General features: G+C 43.7%; 1 protein-coding gene and 2 pseudogenes across 1 annotated transcript; all 3 read right to left on the bottom strand.

Annotated features, from left to right (window-relative positions):
* Nucleotides 1–4,797: 4,797 nt before the first annotated feature.
* On the bottom strand, nt 4,798–7,334 carry LOC119841429 (annotated as a pseudogene).
* A 5,161-nt stretch (nt 7,335–12,495) lies between these two features.
* On the bottom strand, nt 12,496–14,291 carry LOC119841321 (annotated as a pseudogene).
* A 3,043-nt stretch (nt 14,292–17,334) lies between these two features.
* Nucleotides 17,335–20,164, bottom strand: LOC119841074 (ferritin heavy chain A). Its single transcript, XM_038368072.2, has 4 exons — nt 19,975–20,164; nt 19,127–19,273; nt 18,154–18,279; nt 17,335–17,578 (listed from the first exon to the last, which is right to left on the bottom strand). Exons 1-4 carry the CDS (start codon nt 20,074–20,076, stop codon nt 17,423–17,425), a joined length of 531 nt encoding a protein of 176 aa, XP_038224000.1. The 5' UTR covers nt 20,077–20,164; the 3' UTR covers nt 17,335–17,422.
* Nucleotides 20,165–21,053: the final 889 nt, after the last annotated feature.

Genomic DNA, 21,053 nt, shown 5'->3' with positions numbered 1-21,053 from the left:
AGCTTTGTGGACATTTTCCTCCACTAGTGTGGTCAGATCCCTCTCTCCCTGGTGTTTTTGTTTCTATTGACCAGGAGATTTGAGCTACTGTGGAGAAAGCAGCAAACAAGTGTGATTCCCCGCAAGCCCCTGCTCTGAAGAGAAGCAGCTGGAATGGGGACTCTGGGGTGATAAAGCCTTCTGTGCACATGGCTTAATGAGTTCTATTAATGAATTCTGCTTTTGATTGTCAGAGCTTCTTGGATGCCAGAAACTTTGCATGACACCTGTGTTTGTTAGGCTGCATTGGAGACCCATCTCTCAGATTCTTCTGTACCCCAAAGCGTATCATCATAGCAGACACTGGAGCATGGACATGTCAATCTACTTGATCACAGTGGCATGGGTAGAGGAGACACAACACAGAGAAAGACAGGAACACCAGGGTAATGGCAGAACATGGCCCACACTGTTTAGCAGAGAGCAGGACAGGGACAGAGTAGAGCAGCCCATCCTGTCCAATGTAAATTTTGACTTGTGGTTTCCCGGGTGGATATGTGGGATGTAGAGCTGACAACTCAGATTATATTCAATCGGCTCTATAGCAGGATTAGAGGTGGAAATGCCTGTGATTGATCTGCAAGAAAGAAAGGTCTCTCTGATTCCTCTGACAAATGAAAAAGTCCTATTTAAAGTGTATTTATTGGTTCAATAAATGGCTGCTTCTCATCCTCCTTGTTCCCTGTCTTAAGCAGCTATTGGTAGTGATACAAATGAAATGAAGTGTACAAATGTAAAAGAAGATCTGAAATCTCTTCCTCAAATATCTCACTCCTGTCTGACGAGCAGAACAGCAGTTAGCTGGACCTTACTGACTTTCCAGAACCACAGTTCAGAGATCTATTTTCTCTTCCAGTTTTCCAGTACTGGATGTGGTCTGTTCCAGCACAGAGACATCCTGTTACTTGTCTGGTCAAAGTCTCGTTTTCAGAAGCAGCCCTGTGACTTCTCATGCCTTACTCATTTCATCTCTAGGAAGCAGGACGAAATATCTCTCAGTGGTTGAATGACTGGGAAGCAGGAAAACTAATTGGAGATGAGGAAATAGATGTGCCTTACCCGCATGCTACTGCTGCATGTAATAAAATGGGGACCGTAGAAACAATGAAATATGGAGTCTACAATCAGGTGTGTGGGTGAGAGAAAAAACATACAGACAGAGGTGGGTCTTTTGGGGCACTGAAATAATCTCTATGTTCCCATTTCAGGACTTGAGTGTTACTGGAACCAGAACACTCCTGGATAGAAGAGAATAGGAAATTAAAACAAGAGCAGACCCTCTGGAGCCTTCTTGCAGAGAACATTGAAAATAAGGGTATTAGCCTCTCTGTTCGGTATTGACAGGTGTAGACAAACTCTGGCTTTAATAAATCCATTGTGATTTCCTAACATCTATCTTTAGGGTCACTTACTTCATTCTTAGAAGAGATAAAACAAGGATTTGGTCATGAACCCAGTGGATACATAATACCATTTAGTTTTTATTAATAAATAATGGCTTATGTCTGTTGCAGAGCCAGTATGGTTCTTACTAGTCCCTGAATTCACTACTAAATACCAGTAATTCCTGCTTATGTGATGCATCTTGCTGCAGATGAAGTCTGTGTCCAGAACAAAGAGAGAATGGATGGTTATGTGCCTGAGTGATGAGGCCAAGCAACAACAGCATTTATTTATCCAGAGCCGTAGGAATGCATGTTGCCTTACAGAAAAATGAAAGACCAGCCCTGTGTCGTCAGAGTTTATGTGCTAGGGCCCTCATTCTGCAGACACAACGATGTCAGTAGAACTTCTTGGGTGCTTAATCTTAAACACCCTCACACATGAAAATCTGTGGCAAATCTGGGAATTAACCCAGAACTTTTGAGTTCTTTTCAAATGCCAGACACACACAAACCATCCTTCCTCTGTTGCCTAAAACATAGGAGAAGCACAGCTTACTCATGTGCCACAATTCCCAGCAGCCAGACAAAATGAAGGGCAGGTGCTGTAGAAGAAAGAGATTCAGGAAAATTTAGAGTGGGCAATAAGATTGACAGGTTTCAGAGTAGCAGCCGTGTTAATCTGTATCCGCAAAAAGAAAAGGAGAACTTGTAGCACCTTAGAGACTAACAAATTTATTTGAGCATAATTTGTTAGTCTGTGGTGGCACAAGTCCTCCTTTTCTTTTTAATAAGATTAATGACATTCTGCGCCACATTTTGTTACTCAGTAGAGAGAGCCTGCCTCTTGGTCTCAATGTAGCTCTCCCACTAGATAGCTGGAAGCCACTTGCCTTGTCTCTTTATCACAAGGAGGAGAGAGAAGGTAGACACTGAAAAATCAAGTAATTCTATGTTCTATAAAGGCAAAGTTACTCCTTTGTCAGACCAAAGAGAATGTCCTTTGTCATGTTTGCAAAGTGTCTTTATGGAACAACTACACTCTTTAGAGCTGTGGCTGAAATCCACTATTATCTCCGAGCACCACAACTTACACAGTAAGTTCCCGTCAGTCAGCAGAAGGCTTGTTCCTAATTCTTGATGTTCAGATGGATACTACTATTTAGATGTGCAGACTGTGACTTGTCTTCATCTTACCCCCAGCAGCACTCACACTAGGGTTTAATGCTGCAAGGCAGACAGTCTGTACACAAGCAAGGAAAGCATGTGCCACTGTCTAAAGTGCACATTAGTGCATATTATGGGGGAGTAAGGTGAATTATAAAGCACACCCACATGCTAACTGCCCCCATGTGGACAGCACTGGAGTGAATAAAAGGTACTTAGTTCACATTAACCATCCTCTTTCAAACAGGACTGTATTCACATCAATTAGGTACCTTTTAGCTCACACTGGCAGCATCCAAACAGGCCAGTTAGCACTCAACACTTTGGGGTGTTCTGAAATTCACACACCCCAGCCTGCACACTGCCATGCACTTTACAGAAATCCTGATGCTCTTTTAAGTAGAGCCAGAACAGCTAGAGATGGGACAGATTTTCCTCACCCCTAATCAGCCAGAACCAGGTAGCCAAATTTGTTCTTCCAGCTTTTTTTAGCCCCCTGCTCTATCACCCTACCCAGAGGATGTTTGGGTAGCAGGCTTACTTCTGAAACTCATTATGCCATGAAACATTTCCAGGGCTAATCGTTATCTCACCTTAATACAAGTAAGTAAACCTTGCTGTCAAGATAGGGACAAGAAAGCATAGATCACGTTGTCTCATCTGTCACTTTGTGCAAATCAAAAGTAAGATATACCTGTGGATGTTTCCTTCAGCGCTAGTCCCTCTGCCACATTGCTGCTACAGTGAGCTTTGAGACACCCAATATAACCGCTTAAAGAACACACATCTTCCCAGTTTTTGATGTGGAACAGGATCAGATTAGTTGAGTCATTCTGGTTTCATTCCTGAAGAACTAAGTAGACTCACTGATTACAATACAGGGAAAAAACACTTATACTGATTATCTGTTAAAGAGTCCAAAGGGCCTAGCCAGAAGAGGTACTGATCATTCAACTTATGAGGTCACACATTCTGTTCAGGCCAATCCTCTCCTGTTACAGAGGGGGTAGTGGGTCATATCCCGCTGTATGAACCTGCGGCACAACCTAATGCTTTGAAAGCTTATTATGAGCCAAGAAGTTGAAGCATCATCAGATAAGCTTCTATTGTTTAACAGTCAGTCTATTGTCTCAGGTGTAGTCATGGCTGCCCCATGCTCTGCTTGGAAACTTCAAGGCCCTTACAACCACTCTGCTTCCCACAACATTTATTTCATCCTTGCCCTATGCCAGGCACTGCTCTTATTATTCTCCATTGCTCAGCATTATGCTGATATATTCCCAACAAGTGCCCCTCTCATCCCTCTCGTGATGAGGCACTAGACTCGTGCATTATTTTAACAATGGAAGCTAGTTTACATTTGAGTAGCAAGATTTATTTTTTGATGATAGAGAGATGACAAGTCTCCCCTACATTTATCTCATTATGAATGCTCTAGCAACAGATAAATACCGTCAAAGATAATAGGCTCCTAACCCAAGTTTGGGCTTCTCTTGTTCTTCTAATGTAATTAACATATAAGAATCAGTCTCTGCATCCCAAGCTAACGAACATTGTTTCCACAGAGCTTCTGTCCTTTCCCCGTGATTTATTACTTTGATTGTGATGACATAGTCCTGAAGCACACGGCCCAGTTTCCCTCATAAGGGCAGGGAGCCAGCCGAGAGGTTCCAGAAATATCAGAACAAACAAGGGAAGCAGACAGATGCATGGTCAAGGTTATGTTGCCTTTAATCCCTAGCTTCCTTTTTTGATTCTGTAAGGACATGCAGGAGCATTCAGAATAAAAGTTAAGGTGGTTAAGTGCACTGTTACAGAGTAAATCAAGCCACTTAGAGAACTAAGACTTCAGGCTGGTTTTTAGTGAAACATACAGAGTAAAGAAAAAAAATGCATAATTAGATAGGTCTATAAGATTCTGGGTTATTGGCACCAACTTGGAGATACTGGCAGCTCAGTTCTCACCCCATGGCTACATTAGTAAGTCTATCACCTCTTTAAAACCACTGTAGTACAGCCAGATTGTGTGCTGGTTTCTCTATTGCAGAGAGTTTCATGATTGCCACTAGGGTGATGTAATCAAGCCCTAATTTCTCCCCTGGCATAATCAGACTTCACAAATCATGAAATATAGCCTCCACCACAGATTGTTTCTTATGGGGAAAAGCTCACTCTAAGTGGCTTATGTTATTCAAAGACAAGTCCAGGCTCAGGGATTAGAGAATTTTATTCTCAGCATTTAAGGATTTGTCAAACTATTCTTTGCCCTAGATACAAGGTTCCAGGAAAGCATAAGGCATTCTGAGCTCTGTTGTGCCATTCAGCTGCTCTCCCCCAGGGTGAGCTTGTCAAACAGGTACTCTCCCATGCCATTCTGGGGCACTTCCAGGCACTTCAGGTTGGTGAGGTGGTCTCCCAGCTGCTTGATGGCCTTCACCTGCTCCTCCAGGTAGTCAGACTCCAGGAAGTCACACAGCTGTAGGAGAAGACAGAGGATGGTTAGGGTACATGGACTCACTCTTGCTCTCTAGTATGCAGTAGGGCATGTAGTGACCCCCATTTTGGGCATTATGCCAAGAAATGGTGTTGAAGCAATGAACTATAGGACAGTTCAGAGACTCTAGTACTGTACATGGTGTAGAAGAAATAGCTAGGGAACAGGGCTGTTGGTAATGAGATTAAGATTTCTCAAATTTCATGTGCAGTAAATGGCCCATGTCACTTGAGAATGGGAGTATTCACTACTGACCAGGGTATGAAAACCCTATAGTTGCAGAAATTCAGAAGCTAGCACAGCTTCTCATCAACCTGGCATTTTCCCCTGGGGTTGGGAAGGGCTAGAGAGGCCCTTTGAGGAGTAGTTTTCAAGGCACACAAAGGGCAGGTAGGCACCTTACCCTCTCCATGTTTAAGTCTCCCCTTTATACACAGGACTAGCAGGAACAAATCTTTTTCTATGCTGCAGTATTCGACATGCCACTCACTGTCTTTTACACAGAGTGGTGAGGGCAGGAGCATATGTTGTATTCCAAGCCAGAGGGTATGTGTGCATGATTCTCCTGACCATACGCGGGTGAATGTCATTTCTCCACTGGGTAGCTTGTACAGGTTTGAAGCCTGGTTACTTTGTGCCCAAGATAGGAAATTAAACATACTGAGAATGTATGATGTTGGATCTATGCATTGTTACCTCCCACAAACATCCCCAGTTTCAGGGCTGCTTCAGATGGAGAATCAAACCCCACCACCACCCCACCCCAATCTCTGTCAAAGCAGCACTGTGTGTAGCTACTGCCTTCACTCTTTCCCCTACCATACTCATGGGGGGGAGAGGCATTTTTTTCAGTAGCCAGCTTGTGCAAGTCCAGCAGGGCCTGGTTCAGAGTCTTCTCCAGCTGCAGGGCCTCCAGGCTGTTCCCCCCACTCATCCCGCTCTAGCTTCTGTTGGAGAATAAAACACCTCAGGGTGCTCACTGTAGAGCTGTAGTTTCACAACCAAGGCAGCTTTCCACCCCACCGCTAACAGCACTAGGCATCCCTGGATTTTCATGTTTTATAAATACAAAGCAAAGCCGTTGCTTGTGAAGTGAGGGAGTAGATGGTCAGGTCACAGGTAAGCAAGCCTGTTCTGTGCTTTTAGCTAATACAGGCTCATGTATATCAGCCCATGTCCATACTCACCCTTTACCATAAGATGGCCAAAGTCTGGTGCTCCTGAACCATGCAACTCTCCCTAATGCTACAGGATTCACTCTTAGAAATGCTATGCCTGAGCAAGGCCTATCACTTACTGCTAGAGAAGAGAATTAGTACTACACCCCAAGCACAGCTACTAACCCCATTCTCTGAAGTCCAGTTTATGGGAGCCCTTCTAGGGACACAATGCTTCTTTATTGCTTACCTTGATGTCCTGCAGGACAATGAGCCCCCCTCGCTTACTCCGATATTTCAGGAGTTTCTCAGCATGCTCCCTCTCCTCATAGGACTGCTCTTTCAAGAACTCAGCCATATGCCTCAGGGCCACATCATCACAGTCAAAGTAGTAGGACTGAAGAATAGCAAATGCAATGTTTACGGACGTGGGCTAGAGAGACAGGAGATTCTGACACTTTATCTGGACTAGAATAGCAACCTAGAGACCCTAACCTAGGTTTTCAGCCCACTGTGTTGGAAGGCACTATACTTGGCAAGAAACACTCTTTGTGCTTCAGGCTATGCAGTCAAGGAGCATTCATCCTCTTTGATGAACAGGGAATGGAAAGAGTGAAATTAAGTGGCAGCCCAGAGATCACAGGAGAGCTTAGGGTAGAGCTAGGAATCAAAGCCAGATTTCCTGAGTCTCACTTAGCTGTATTAAGTTCCCTGCATTCAATCCTGTAAGAATAAACTCTCTAAATGACATCATTCTGCAGACAACACATTAGTCTTTCCATAGTCAACTCTGATTTATACAGATAGGGCTCTGTAGCCTCACAAACTACATACTATCCTCAACTGGAATTCATTACAAATTAGGACTTGGAAAGTAGACTTAGAAAAGAAAAAGGAAAAGACTTTTTAGAAAAAAGAAGCCCATCTCTCTTAGACCATAATGAGACAAGAATGTGTGTTTATTTAAAAAAAAAAAAAAAAAAACACATTTACCATAGACAGATAGACATAGCTAGCGTACAGCTCCATATTCACTACGCGGTTCACAGCAGCCTCACACTCAGCATGGAAGTTCTGATACACTTAGGACTCCATTTCTAAATCTATCAGATCTAGCCCTAAGTAACAATAACAAATATCAATAGATCCCATTCTGTTCAAACACTGTTAGCACAAGCACACAGCCTAGAAACAGAATTTTTTTTCTTAGCACAGCTGATATAAATACTGTTCAGAGGAGGCTTTACTGTGATTTACAGGTACTACTGCCCAATGAAAGTTCTCTTCCTCCCCAAGACCCCAATCAGCATTGTAGGTGGGACCCTCACAGAATTTGCACTGGTGAGTGGCTGACTCACCAACATGAACTCTCCTGTTGCCATTATACCCCCTGGAGGAAAAAGGAGGGAATGTAGAGGCTCCCAGAACAGCACATTCAGCTCATTTGCTGGTTCTTGATCAATCCTCTCCAGTGGAAAGAAGGTGCAGAAAGAGGATGTGACGCAATGATACCTGGTGGGTTCAAGCTCCACTGTTTCCCATGTTGACCTTCTGAGAGATGTCAGAGCTGTTTAATCAATAGAAGCATGGCCTGGCATATCTGTAGCTGGAGTTACTTCTTGTTGCATTCAAGAATCCCAGGGTTTGTTAGGACAGAAAGTGCAGCATGGACATTTCATGATTAATGGGGACTGTAACATAGAAACAATGGGAAGAATTGGCACAGATACGGTTCCACCTCTGTCTGTCTTTCAGGTTCCATAGCCAATCTCACATACCCCAAACCCATGTGATTCATGCCAGTTAGTCAATGACATCTTCTACTTTCCATTCTTCTACCCCTTGAAACAAACATTTGTGTATAAGAAAACAGATTTGATCCAAAATTCATAGCAATCACAGGCAAAAGCACAGAAAGAGAAAACACTGAACCATTCATATACATACACAAGCAGCCCCATTACTGTAAGGTGGTTCATAGTTCCATGGAATTTTCTAATCTTGTATATGTGGCTGCATATTTAATAGCTGATATGAGGGTAATACTTTTATTCAGACTCTCTTCAGTAAAGGACCAATGTTTACTTTTCTTCAGACAAGCTATGCCTATCTAGCCTCAGCCATGAGTGAGTTATTTAAAGATCATTTAGGCAGTGTTGTCCTGTGGCATTCCAGGAAGTGGGTTAGGTAGTGTTGCTTTAAGCTGGCAGGAATCTTCATCTCATCCCAACCTTTTTGACCAGCTTTCCAAACTTCTGTGATTGTGCAACTATCCTGTCTAGCACTGGAGAATACGGAGTTCATATTCTTTATTCCCCTCTGAAAGGGAACAGCTTCTCATTGAACCCAAGGAGCAAGTCCAGCAGGAAGCATCTGCCACGATAGAGGCTGGGTGGGCAGTGGGAGCAAATGTCCAAGCACAGGCTGTTGGGAAACCTCCCTGGAGTTCCCATCCACTTTATTTATACATGATATAAAGCCATCATGGCAGAAACATAGATGTGATATACAAAAGCAAGTTACTCCCAGTAGTGCTTGGAAGAGTTGCTTTGCCCCAGGAGTCAGGACACAGTGGGGGTTAACATCTTTTCTGCAGTGCAGTGCCAGAAAGTACAATCATCTAAGGAGGCTCCATGGCAGATTTTTTTAAAGCTGAGTTTTCTTTGTGTAACTTAATGAACACATTGAAATTGCTGGATGCATTTGGACTGCATGGCCAGAACTATTATGAAGTACCTCGTGTCCACTCTAGCACCTCAGGGATGCTGTGAGCAGTACTTTTCCCACCAGCCCCAGCAAGGTTGGAGAGTTGGACCTTAGCTGGGGAACAGCGGGAGGGCCCACAGAAGAGAGAGAAAGGGCTCCAGCAACAAGTGGTAAAAGAAACTGAGAAGGCAGGATGCCGCAGTTCAGGGCAATGGCACTAGTGTTCCCCCTTTCTGGTCCAGCAAGGGCACCTTCTCTCAGTCTTCCAGCTCCCCAGCCATTGCCTTTCTTGGGTGGAGAGTTGCATCCCTCTCCCTGTTCACTGGGGTATTTCCAGGCTGAACAGTTCCCCATTTTCACTGTGTATTCCCAGCAAGACAAGTCTTCCTCAGCAGACCCATTTGCTTTTTCTTTCAGAAACTAACAAGGTAACTGCCCACAATTAAGCTACCACACAGATCTTTCTATGCAAGCTTATTTATTCTTATAGAAAAAACATTAGAGAAAACAGTAAATTAAAAGAAACTACACTCATGCTACTAACCTTATTTGATTGCCCACACACACAGTGCAGAAGGACCCTGGTCAGTGTCAGCTCTTCCAACCCTTCCCTGAGGATTGCGTCCCTCCATGGACCGGGCCCTGTGTATTTACTGCATTAGAATGAAGCAGTTTAAATGCAGGTTATTTATCTCACTGTCTTTTCTTGGTCTGCTGGGCTCTAGAGAATCTAGCGTGAAGCTTTGCAGAAAGGATGAAGAGATAATCCTCTGGAGAATGGGTCCCTCCCCAGGCCAAAGCTGCAAATGGGTGATAACTGGAGAAATTATATTAGCACTTCCCCCCTCCCTTTTAGAGATGGTACATAAAATCAAACCCTACTATGTGAACATTTGCTTTTTTAATACAATGAACTCCAGTGCTGTCCAGCTGAATTCAATAAGGTTCGTCCAAGATATAGCCATGTGTCATAGGAGTCTCTTCTACTACATAAAATTAGCATCAGTCCACCATTACCCTTATACACTGCTATAGCCGCAAAAAGAAAAGGAGTACCGGTGGCACCTTAGAGACTAACAAATTTATTAGAGCATAAGCTTTCGTGAGCTACAGCTCACTTCATCGGATGCATTTGGTGGAAAAAACAGAGGAGAGATTTATATACACACACACAGAGAACATGAAACAATGGGTTTATCATACACACTGTAAGGAGACTGATCACTTAAGATAAGCCATCATTCCACACAAAGATGGACTACGAGCCGTCAGGAACAGTATCCCCGATACTGTCACGGCTAACCTGGTGGCTGAACTTTGTGACTTTGTCCTGACCCATAACTATTTCACATTTGGTGACAATGTATACCTTCAAATCAGCGGCACTGCGATGGGTACCCGCATGGCCCCACAGTATGCCAACATTTTTATGGCTGACTTAGAACAACGCTTCCTCAGCTCTCGTCCCCTAATGCCCCTACTCTACTTGCGCTACATTGATGACATCTTCATCATCTGGACCCATGGAAAAGAAGCTCTTGAGGAATTCCACCATGATTTCAACAATTTCCATCCCACCATCAACCTCAGCCTGGACCAGTCCACACAAGAGATCCACTTCCTGGACACTACGGTGCTAATTAGCGATGGTCACATAACCACCACCCTATATCGGAAACCTACTGACCGCTATTCCTACCTACATGCCTCTAGCTTTCATCCAGATCATACCACTCGATCCATTGTCTACAGCCAAGCGCTACGATATAACCGCATTTGCTCCAACCCCTCAGACAGAGACAAACACCTACAAGATCTCTATCATGCATTCCTACAACTACAATACCCACCTGTTGAAGTGAAGAAACAGATTGACAGAGCCAGAAGAGTACCCAGAAGTCACCTACTACAGGACAGGCCCAACAAAGAAAACAACAGAACGCCACTAGCCATCACCTTCAGCCCCCAACTAAAACCTCTCCAACGCATCATCAAGGATCTACAACCTATCCTGAAGGACGAGCTATCACTCTCACAGATCTTGGGAGACAGACCCGTCCTTGCTTACAGACAGCCCCCCATCTGAAGCAAATACTCACCAGCAACCACACACCACACAACAGAACCACTAACCCAGGAACCTATCCTTGCAACAAAGCCCGTTGCCAACTCTGTCCACATATCTATTCAGGGGATACCATCATAGGGCCTAATCACATCAGCCACACTATCAGAGGCTCGTTCACCTGCGCATCTACCAATGTGATATATGCCATCATGTGCCAGCAATGCCCCTCTGCCATGTACATTGGCCAAACTGGACAGTCTCTACGTAAAAGAATGAATGGACATAAATCAGACGTCAAGAATTATAACATTCAAAAACCAGTTGGAGAACACTTCAATCTCTCTGGTCACTCGATCACAGATCTTAGAGTGGCTATACTTCAACAAAAAAGCTTCAAAAACAGACTCCAACGAGAGACTGCTGAATTGGAATTAATTTGCAAACTGGATACAATTAACTTAGGCTTGAATAGAGACTGGGAATGGATGAGTCATTACACAAAGTAAAACTATTTCCCCATGGTATTTCTCCCTCCCACCCCACCCCCCACTGTTCCTCTGATATTCTTGTTAACTGCTGGAATTAGCCTACCTTGCTTGTCACCATGAAAGGTTTTCCTCCTTTCCCCCCCTGCTGCTGGTGATGGCTTATCTTAAGTGATCACTCTCCTTACAGGGTGTATGATAAACCCATTGTTTCATGTTCTCTGTGTGTGTGTATATAAATCTCTCCTCTGTTTTTTCCACCAAATGCATCCGATGAAGTGAGCTGTAGCTCACGAAAGCTTATGCTCTAATAAATTTGTTAGTCTCTAAGGTGCCACCGGTACTCCTTTTCTTTTTGCGAATACAGACTAACACGGCTGCTACTCTGAAACCTGCTATAGCCGCAGTTATTCTGGAGAGTATGATAGGCAAGAGAATATGAAGAAGAATCTAGGTATTAGAATAGAATGTCAAAGGGCTATTCATGCCATCTAGCAGAATTAGGTGTTGTTCTTGGTTAGATGTGCCCTGCCCCTTCAAGTTAGTTGTTTGGGATGCTAGAGTAGGGCTAAAGCAGCTTCAGAGCCCTTTTGGAGACAGACAGAAAGATGCTGTAGAATAAAGATCACTTCATTGCTTTTCATGGAGTTACAGTGTGACTGAATTTGAACCACTGGACAGAATTTGAATCACCTGCCACCCCTTTGATATTTTATTTCTTCACTGATTGATACCAGCTAAAATAGAGCTGTGGGAGGTGTTTCATTCATCTCAATATTTGTTTGCCTGCTGTGTATGATAAGTCAGAGATGGGCTAATCTCACTCCTCCAACCCTCCCCACCTCATAATCTGACCAAGCCTCTGCCCCCTTGCACTGAGTAGGACCACCTAGAGCTTCCTTTGTCACACTCCCAAAAAGAAGAGGTAGATCCTTTAGGTACAAGCTTGGGACAGTTTAATACCAAGTGCCAGTTCAAAGGAACAGCTTAACCCAGGAGTATGGAATGTGGGCTGTATGTATCACACCCTTCCAATAATATCCTCTCCCCCATGCTCAGTTTAGTACTTTCCATACAGTAAATCATTTGTCAGAGATTCCATACTAGTAAATCATTTGTCAGAGACTCCATTGAAACAGCAACACAGAGATGATATATTGTAGCTTATTCTCAGCATTAGATAGTCATTCATACAGAGTTTATATTCTGGATAACAATTTCCAATCTGCAGTTCAGCTGCTCTCCCCCAGGGTGCCAAACTGGTACTCTCCCATGTTGTTCTGGGACACTTCCAGGTACTTCAGGTTGGTGACGTGGTCTCTCAGCTGCTTGGTGGCCTTCACCTGCTCCTGCAGGTAGTCAGACTCCAGGAAGTCACAGAGCTGCAGAAGCCAACAGGATGATTAGGGTGCATTGATTCCAACCTGTTCTCACTATGTAGCTCTGTGAAGGTAGTGTTAGACATATGAAGATTGACTTCAATTGCTCTTTTATCACTGCATGGTGTGAAATCTTTACGGGGGGCTCCAAAAACTATAGCACTGGAGTATTTAGATGGAAATAAAACAGGGGAATTGGCTTCATAGATTCCTGGGCAATAAGTGTCCCATTACCTCTATGCACCTTGTTTGAAAGGGAATCAGTCACTCACTGGAGTAGAAGATAAATGACTTCTGCACTGAGCTTCTAAGCCAAGAAGCTGGTAGAGTCCTCACTATCAACGTGACTCTACATCTCAGATCAAGGAGATACTAGTCACTTATTTGTGCACAAGTTAGGAGACAAGCAACATATCACAGAATCTGGCTTGACATTCCATTTATAACATGCATAAATGTAAGGACAGGAAATCATGTCAGAAAACAACATGGCTTTCAACCCAGGAAACAGAATTCTGGAGAAGACAAGGACTCATCTCTCCCATACAGGGCAGGGCATTCAATAAAGGAATTGCTCACATTAGTCCTGGCCATACTCACATGAGGGTCATTCTTCTCAGTAGCCAGCTTGAAGAGGCCCACTAGGGCCTGGTTCACAGCTTTCTCCAGCTGCAGGGCCCATTGAAGAGCCTCTGGGCTGTTCCGCCATTCATCCTGCTCTGGCTTCTGTAATACCAGCCAGGAAAGTGAATAAGGCCCTCAGTCATCTTAGATACTGCATATACTTGCATGGAGTGGAGGAAGGATTAAGACTGAGTAAAATTCAAGGATGGGGGAAATCCCAAGTCAATCTTCATCCACTCATTTCTGCCAGCACTAGCTTCCCAATATTTAGGAGTTTTCTAGGCTTCTGTTATTGCTAGTCAGGACAGACTGATAGCCGTATTACTACTTGACCACTAACCCAAAGCCGACCATTCAGAATCTCTGGACACACTTAAGTGGAGCTATTTATATTTTAAGTTCTCTGCTCCACAAACACTTATTACTCTAAGGAGGTAAGCAAGTTAGGTGCCAAGAAAATTATATATGAGCAATTAGACCAATCATAAGAAAAGGGAAATGCTGAGATAGCTAGCCCACACATTCCCTCTATGCATTGTCTTTTCCTGGTACACAAAGACAAGCCTTCCCTAGACGTTGCAGTTGTTCATTGGCGTTTTGTTTCTCACCCTGATATCCTGCAGGACAATACGTCCAGCTTTCTTGTTCTGGTAGTCAGAAACATCTCTGCATGCTCCTTCTGCTCATGTGACTGCTCCTTAAGGCACTTGGCCATATGCCTCAGGGCCACATTATCACGGTCAAAGTAGTAAGACTGGAGGAAAACAGTGTAAACAATGTTTACTCTCATGGGCTGTAGAGAGAAAGCTTCTGCATGTTAATTACATAGGCCCCTTCCTAAATTAATAGCCCTTTGTATTAGACACTATTTAGTAAGAAACAGTGTCTATGCTAAATGGACAGATATCCATTTTACAAGTGGGGTGAATGTTAACAGAAGCAGAGTGAAATTAAATGAGTTGCCCCAACTCACATATCAGCCTATAGAAATGCTAGGCACTTGTGTTGGAAGAAGCCGGCAGTTTTATTCAGTATCTCTATTTTAAAGATTTCAGAGTAGCAGCCGTGTTAGTCTGTATTCGCAAAAAGAAAAGGAGTACTTGTGGCACCTTAGAGACTAACAAATTTATTAGAGCATAAGCTTTCGGGAGCTACAGCTCACTTCATCAAATTTGCAAATGCAAATGCAACCGATGAAGTGAGCTGTAGCTCACGAAAGCTTATGCTCTAATAAATTTGTTAGTCTCTAAGGTGCCACAAGTACTCCTTTTCTATTTTAAAGGACTATGTTTAGTTTTCTCCAAACAAGCCATGCCCATCGAGGGTCAGGTATGAATGAGTTATTTAAAGATTACATAGACACTGATGCTTTAGGAAGGCAGAAATCTTCATCTCATCCCAGCCTTCTAGCCCAACCATCCTGACTTCTGGAACTGCACAGATATTTTCTTTACTGCTAGAGAGTATGAACTCCATATTGTGTACCTACCTGAGAGGGAACAGCTTCTTATTGAACCATGGAGCAACTCCATCAGGAAGCATTATTAGTTCACAAATATACAGGCTGGGTGGGCAGCACAAAGCAATGGCCAAGCCAGGCAGATGGGAATCCCACTGGGCTTTTCCATTTGTTTTGTTTCTATATAAAGTAGCATCATCGCGGAAGAAACATGGACATGAAATACAACACAACACAGCGTGCTTAGTGGAGTTGCCTTACCCCAAAAGGCTTTAAATCTCTGGGTACGTATACACTTTAAGTAGGGTGACCATGTTTCCCAAAGGGAAAACATGACACCGCATGGGGCTGATCAAGTTGCTGAGACCAAATTGGACAAATGCCCACTTTTGCCAAAAAAAGAGTCAGGACATCCAGGCCAGGGCTTAAAAAAAGGACTGTCCCAGCCAAAGTGGGACATATGGTCACCCCAAGTTGGCAGTGTGATTCCTAGCTCAAGAAGACACCCTCGCACTAGTTCTCATTGCATAAGCACACTAAAAATAGAAAGTAGCCACAGCAGATCAAGCAGCCAGAGTGGCTAGCCACCCCAAGTACATACCTTGCGTCCTGGACATGTACACACTTATAGCAGCTAGTCCTCCCTCTGCACCATTTGTTCTGCTGCAGCTACATTCTATTTTTAACAGGCTACCTCCAAGAGGTATGTCACCTCAAGCTGTAAATCAAACCACCAGGTCCAAGTGATGGCATACTCTTAGAGGGCACTAGCTCTGCAAGGCTAGTGCTACAAAGTTAGTTTCTCTCAGATCCCATTACAAGAGAAGCTATAGAAGGGCAGTTTTTTTAACAAAAGTTCAGTTTCTCTTGTGTAATATAGGGTGTATATTCAAGTTACTAGAAGCATGTAGGGGGCAAGATGAGTTGTGGTATGAAGTACAACATGTCTAATATAGCACCTAGAGGATGCTGTAAGCAGAACTTCACTTTTGTTCTTCTCCCACCTAACCCTAAGTAGGGTGACCAGACAGCAAATGTGAAAAATCAGGTGTGTGGGGGGGGGGGGGGAGAAAGAGAATAGGAGCCTATGTAAGAAAAAGGCCCAAAAATCAGGACTGTCCCTATAAAAGTCAGGGCATCTGGTCGTCCTAACCCTAAGAGATAGGAGATTAAGGCTCAAGAATGTGGTACTCTCAGTTGAGGAGGGAGGGCTGCAAGTCAAAGATTGGTTGACAAGTAGACTAGAACCTTGTCTACTCAGAGACAAAATTAGTGTGAAGGATGCAGATGCGGGAGTTTAAAGTGCACTAGCTGCTCTGCACTGACTGGACTCACGTCACATTAAGTTTATTTAAGTGCTCATGCAGATATACCCCATCTTGCTACAAAACTAGGGGCTTAAGTCTATCCCACACTAGTATGCCCCATCTCAAGTGTTGGTGGTCCTTATGGCTAGAAACTAGACATGCCCTAGTGCATTTTAATCTACACTCACATTACACAGACTTTACCCTAAACTAAGTGTTCATTTAGACAAGCAGGATTTGCTTAATACACTTTGTACTAATATAGTGTCCACATGGAGAGCAAGTGCAAAGTTTCTCATGTATGTTAACTAGTTCAAGCTTCCCTCCACCCCCCTGTAGCACAGTCCTTTGATTTATTGCCCCTTTTTCACTCTAGGTTTAGGTTTTTAAGTTAAGTGTTGCTCTTGGTTAGGCCTCCACTATCCCCCTGGAGTCATTTGTTCCTGTAGGCCCATACATCTCAGCAATAGTCTAGGTTTTCAAAACTGCTAGGTAAATTGCACTTCATTGACTAGTTGAATTACATCATGATGGGATTCAAACTCTGACAGAGACTGAGTCAGCTTCCACCCCACCTCCCCTTAGAGATTTCACTGTTTCTCCAGTTTTAGTCACACCAGCTATGGCACAGCCCTAGTTAGGGTATTACATGAAGCTCAAAACCCATTTCTGTATGATGCAAACTAACAACCAGGATGGTTTTGCACCACTCACTCCCATCTAGCCTCAGCATATGCTGACTTAACATCTGAGCCTTGTCATAGGTGGACAGGGCTTTCTGCTATAAGAGCAAAGGGAAAGTTAGATCCTTCAGGCATAAACTTGGGTTAGAGCATGGCACAGTTTGCCATGAAAGAGGTCAGCATCTTTATGCAATTCCTCAGGGGACACTTCACACATGAGCATAGGATGTCTGAGGAATATCCTTAGACCATGCACTCCTGTACCATCCCCTCCCCACCTAACAGTCTGCTCTCAGTTTACTATGTTCATGCCATACTCGCCAATTTGTCAGCAAGATGCCTGTGGCCTCCTTCCCCACCCCAATTCAAGAGCACAATACAGACTTTAATGGGTTAGTCAATTTTATTCTCAGAATTTAGATGGTCAATGATACAGCTTCTCTCCTCTGGAAAAGAGCCAGAAGTGGGTAATTCAACTGCTCTCCCCCAGGGTGTGCTTGTCAAACAGGTACTCTCCCATGCCATTCTGGGGCACTCCCAGGCGCTTCAGGTTGGTGAGGTGGTCTCCCAGCTGCTTGATAGCCTTCACCTGCTCCTCCAGGTACTCAGACTCCAGGAAGTCACATAACTGCAGAAGCAGATAGGAGGTTTAGGATATTAGATATATGTTTGCTTTCCAATATTCAATACTGTGGATTTAGTGAGCCAGTGGTGCACATACATAGTTACATCAAGAGACGCTTTCACTGCTGGTTAGCATGAAGCCTCCAATGTTATGCAGTTTTGAACAGGCCTCCCTGAAGACCGTTTAGATTCTGCGAGTATGGATTTGCTTCATAGGTTTCAGGGGCCATGAATCTTATTTAATCTACTTCATTTGAGCAGATGTGATCACTCATCAGGCACATGGAAGCTAAACTGATTGAACAGAGCTACTGTTACCAGCATGACAATATCTCTAGTAAAAGAGATTACTCAGTCATTTGTGCACAGATTAGAAGACAGGACATTAGACAGATATTCATAGCACATTCCATTTATAACATCAATAAACCAACAAGAAGAGCAGATATGTATGCAGTTCTCAGACATGCTTCACTAGAGTACTGCTACGTGGATTGAAAGCCAAGGACTCACCCTACCACACTGGGCAGCACATCCAAAGCAGAGGATAGTACTTATGCTAGTCCTGACCATACTCACATGAGGGTCATTCTTCTCCATAGCCAGCTTGTGCAGGTCCAATAGTGCCTGGTTCACAGTCTTCTCCAGCTTCAGGGCACACTGAAGGGCCTCCAGGCTGTTCCCCCACTCATCCTGCTCTGGCTTCTGTAATATCAGACAGGATAGCATAATAGATCAATATTCTCAGAAGAATGACTTACATACAGGCATGGGGGAGGAGAGATTAAGGCGAGAGCTGGGCAGGAAACAGTTTTCCTATCTTCAAACTTTCCAGTTCTGCACTGGGATGAAACTTGGACCATCTGAAACTTCATAAAACCCAAAGAAAGAGAGAGAGAGACCCAACCCAGAATAGCCTGTAGCCTGCTGGTTAGGGCACTTATCTGGAACGGGGAGGACTAAGCTCTGCCCAATTTCTAGGGCCCCAAGACATTAGACAGCAGGATAATAGCTATTCTAAATTAAGCTTGGTCTTTTGCTAGAAAGACCATTCTAACAAGTGTTTTGTCAAAAGCCATACTTTAAGAGTTTCCATTTCAATGAAAGCCCACTTTGAACAACCAACCTAATGTAGCAAAGTATTTAAAAAAAATTTCACGCATTTCCTTTGGTCATGCCTGCCAATACTAATCTCTCAAGGTTTAAGTATTTTCTAGTCAGCATGCATCATCCATTACTACTGATCAATAGCACAGCTATATTACTTCACCGCTAACCCCAAGCCTACCATTCACAACTCAGACATCTAAGTAGAGTGTTTAGGAATTTAAATCCTGTGCTCCGGAAACAGTTTTACTCCTATGGCACTAAATAATAAGGTCAAATTAGGTCCTTAGACTTCAAATTTGACTTGCTTATGTAGCAAAGCTCTATGGGAAATTCCTCTTAAGATTCCCATTGCTACAGCTCCCTCATATTTTCTCTTCACATAGCTGGAGAACTCCATTCCATTAACCTCCCACCATGCATGGTTAGTGACTTAGTTGCTCACCTTGATGTCCTGCAAGACAATGTGCCCCCCTCGCTTGTTCTGGTATTTCAGGAACTTCTCTGCATGCTCCCTTTCCTCATGGGACTGCTCCTTCAGGAACTGGGCCATGTGTTTCAGGGCCACATCATCACGGTCAAAGTAGTAGGACTAGGGAGACAGGGAAAACAGTGGTGATGATTTAGGCTATTTGGATTGTGGTGGCACCAGGAGGCCCCAGCTGAGATCAGGGCTGAGATTATAGGATGTACGGTATATCAAAACACCTTCGTGCCTCAGAGAGTTTGATATGCAGCTGCATAAGACCTTACATGTAAAATGTTATTCCTATGTAGGAAGTAAGGAACTGAGGCACAAGGAGCTTAAGGACAAAGTTTTCTGAAGTTCTTGTGTCTCTGGCACTCGAGTCCCAGAAACGAATATCAGTGGGATTTACATGTTTCAGAAGATTTGCCTTAAAATATCCCTCTTAAGTATCACAAGCTTCCTGTGTTGGAGAAACAGAAACCAAACTCACCTTAACACATTGCATTGGTACTTGAGCTTAGTGATATCTTTAATCTAGGTCAGTCTTCAAATAGTGATAGAGCAATTACCAACTCTGACACCTAAACATCTTTTTCCCCATTTCAGGCCTCACAAGCTTCCTATTAGCTCCACACTAGGAGTTGCATAATCACAAAAATTCATCTTTACAAGCATATGTAACACTGTAGTTTCTAAGGACATTCTACACAACTAGGATTTCTCATGGATGGATTTAGAAACCACAACAGCCTTAGATTTCTGCTAACACCTGAGGGCTAACATACAATGAAATAGCACAGTGTTTTTGTAAGACAGGCACTCACCATGGACAAATAGACATAGCTAGCATACAGCTCCATATTCACCATGCAGTTAATTGCAGCCTCACACTCCGCATAGAAACTCTGACGCACCTGGGACTCCATCACTATACCTGTGGGGTTGAACAGGGAAGACACTATAGCCAAAATCTGTAACAATAGCAAACGCAATCTGAGCAGAAGCACAAGGCAGATGTAGACCTTTCCCAGGTACAGCTGGCATTAATACCGTTCAGAATAGGGTGTGGCTGTGACTGGCAGCTGCTGCCCATTAGAAAGTCCCTTCTTCACCAAGCCATTGCAGATGGGTGTGTTAATGAATTTCACCAGTGAATGGGTGTCAGCCATGATGTCAGTCATCCAGTTAAAACCACACCTCTGACAAGAGTTGGGGAGAGGATTAATGATATAGAATGCTCCAGCAACTGGACATTCAGCCCGGCGGGGGCTTGTTTTGAGTTTGTTTTGTTTCCTGGTACAAGTTATTTTATTTGTGTCCCACTGTGTACAAACAAATCTGGTTTCTCACACTGCCCTGTAGGGATCAGAAGACACAGAAAATGGGGTGGGGGTGATAGATAGATACCAAATGTATCATGTCCAAATGTCACTTACTCTAACCCAGGGATTCTCAGACTGGGGGTTGTGACCCCTCGGGGGTAGTGAGGTTATTACATGGGTGTGGGGGGGGGTTGCCCGAGCTGTCAGCCTCCATCCCAATCCCTACTTCACCTCTAGCATTTATAATAGTGTTAAATATAAAAAAAAGTGTTTTTAATTTATAAAGGGGCATCACACTCAGAGGCTTGCTGTGCAAAAGGGGTCACCAGTACAAAAGTTTGAGAACCATTGCTCTAATCCCTACTGAGGTATTTCAGAGGTCTTTATGTACTAGAAGGTTGACCTACTATAGGAGTTCTCCCCTAGAGCATTCATCTCTCTCTATTGAATCCCACCATCTGCCATAGCAGAGGCTGGAGCATGGATATATCAGATTAACAGTGACAGAGACAAAGACATTAAACCAGACAGCTGCTTCATTGCACTTATAGTCAGTGAAAACAGGGTGTCAATAGGTATAT

Source organism: Dermochelys coriacea, chromosome 12, assembly GCF_009764565.3.
Source record: "Dermochelys coriacea isolate rDerCor1 chromosome 12, rDerCor1.pri.v4, whole genome shotgun sequence".
NCBI classification, from domain to species: domain Eukaryota; kingdom Metazoa; phylum Chordata; order Testudines; family Dermochelyidae; genus Dermochelys; species Dermochelys coriacea.
This window is presented reverse-complemented; position numbering and strand designations above follow the sequence as displayed.

What these genes read in the sequence shown, in the direction of transcription:
- LOC119841074 (XM_038368072.2), bottom strand. Translation starts at nt 20,076, where the DNA reads ATGGAGTCCCAGGTGCGTCAGAGTTTCTATGCGGAGTGTGAGGCTGCA. An exon ending in GCTATGTCTATTTGTCCATG is followed by an intron (nt 19,274 to 19,974) that starts GTGAGTGCCTGT and finishes CTGTCTCCCTAG; the next exon opens with TCCTACTACTTTGACCGTGA. An exon ending in TGGAGAAGAATGACCCTCAT is followed by an intron (nt 17,579 to 18,153) that starts GTGAGTATGGTC and finishes CTGCTTCTGCAG; the next exon opens with TTATGTGACTTCCTGGAGTC.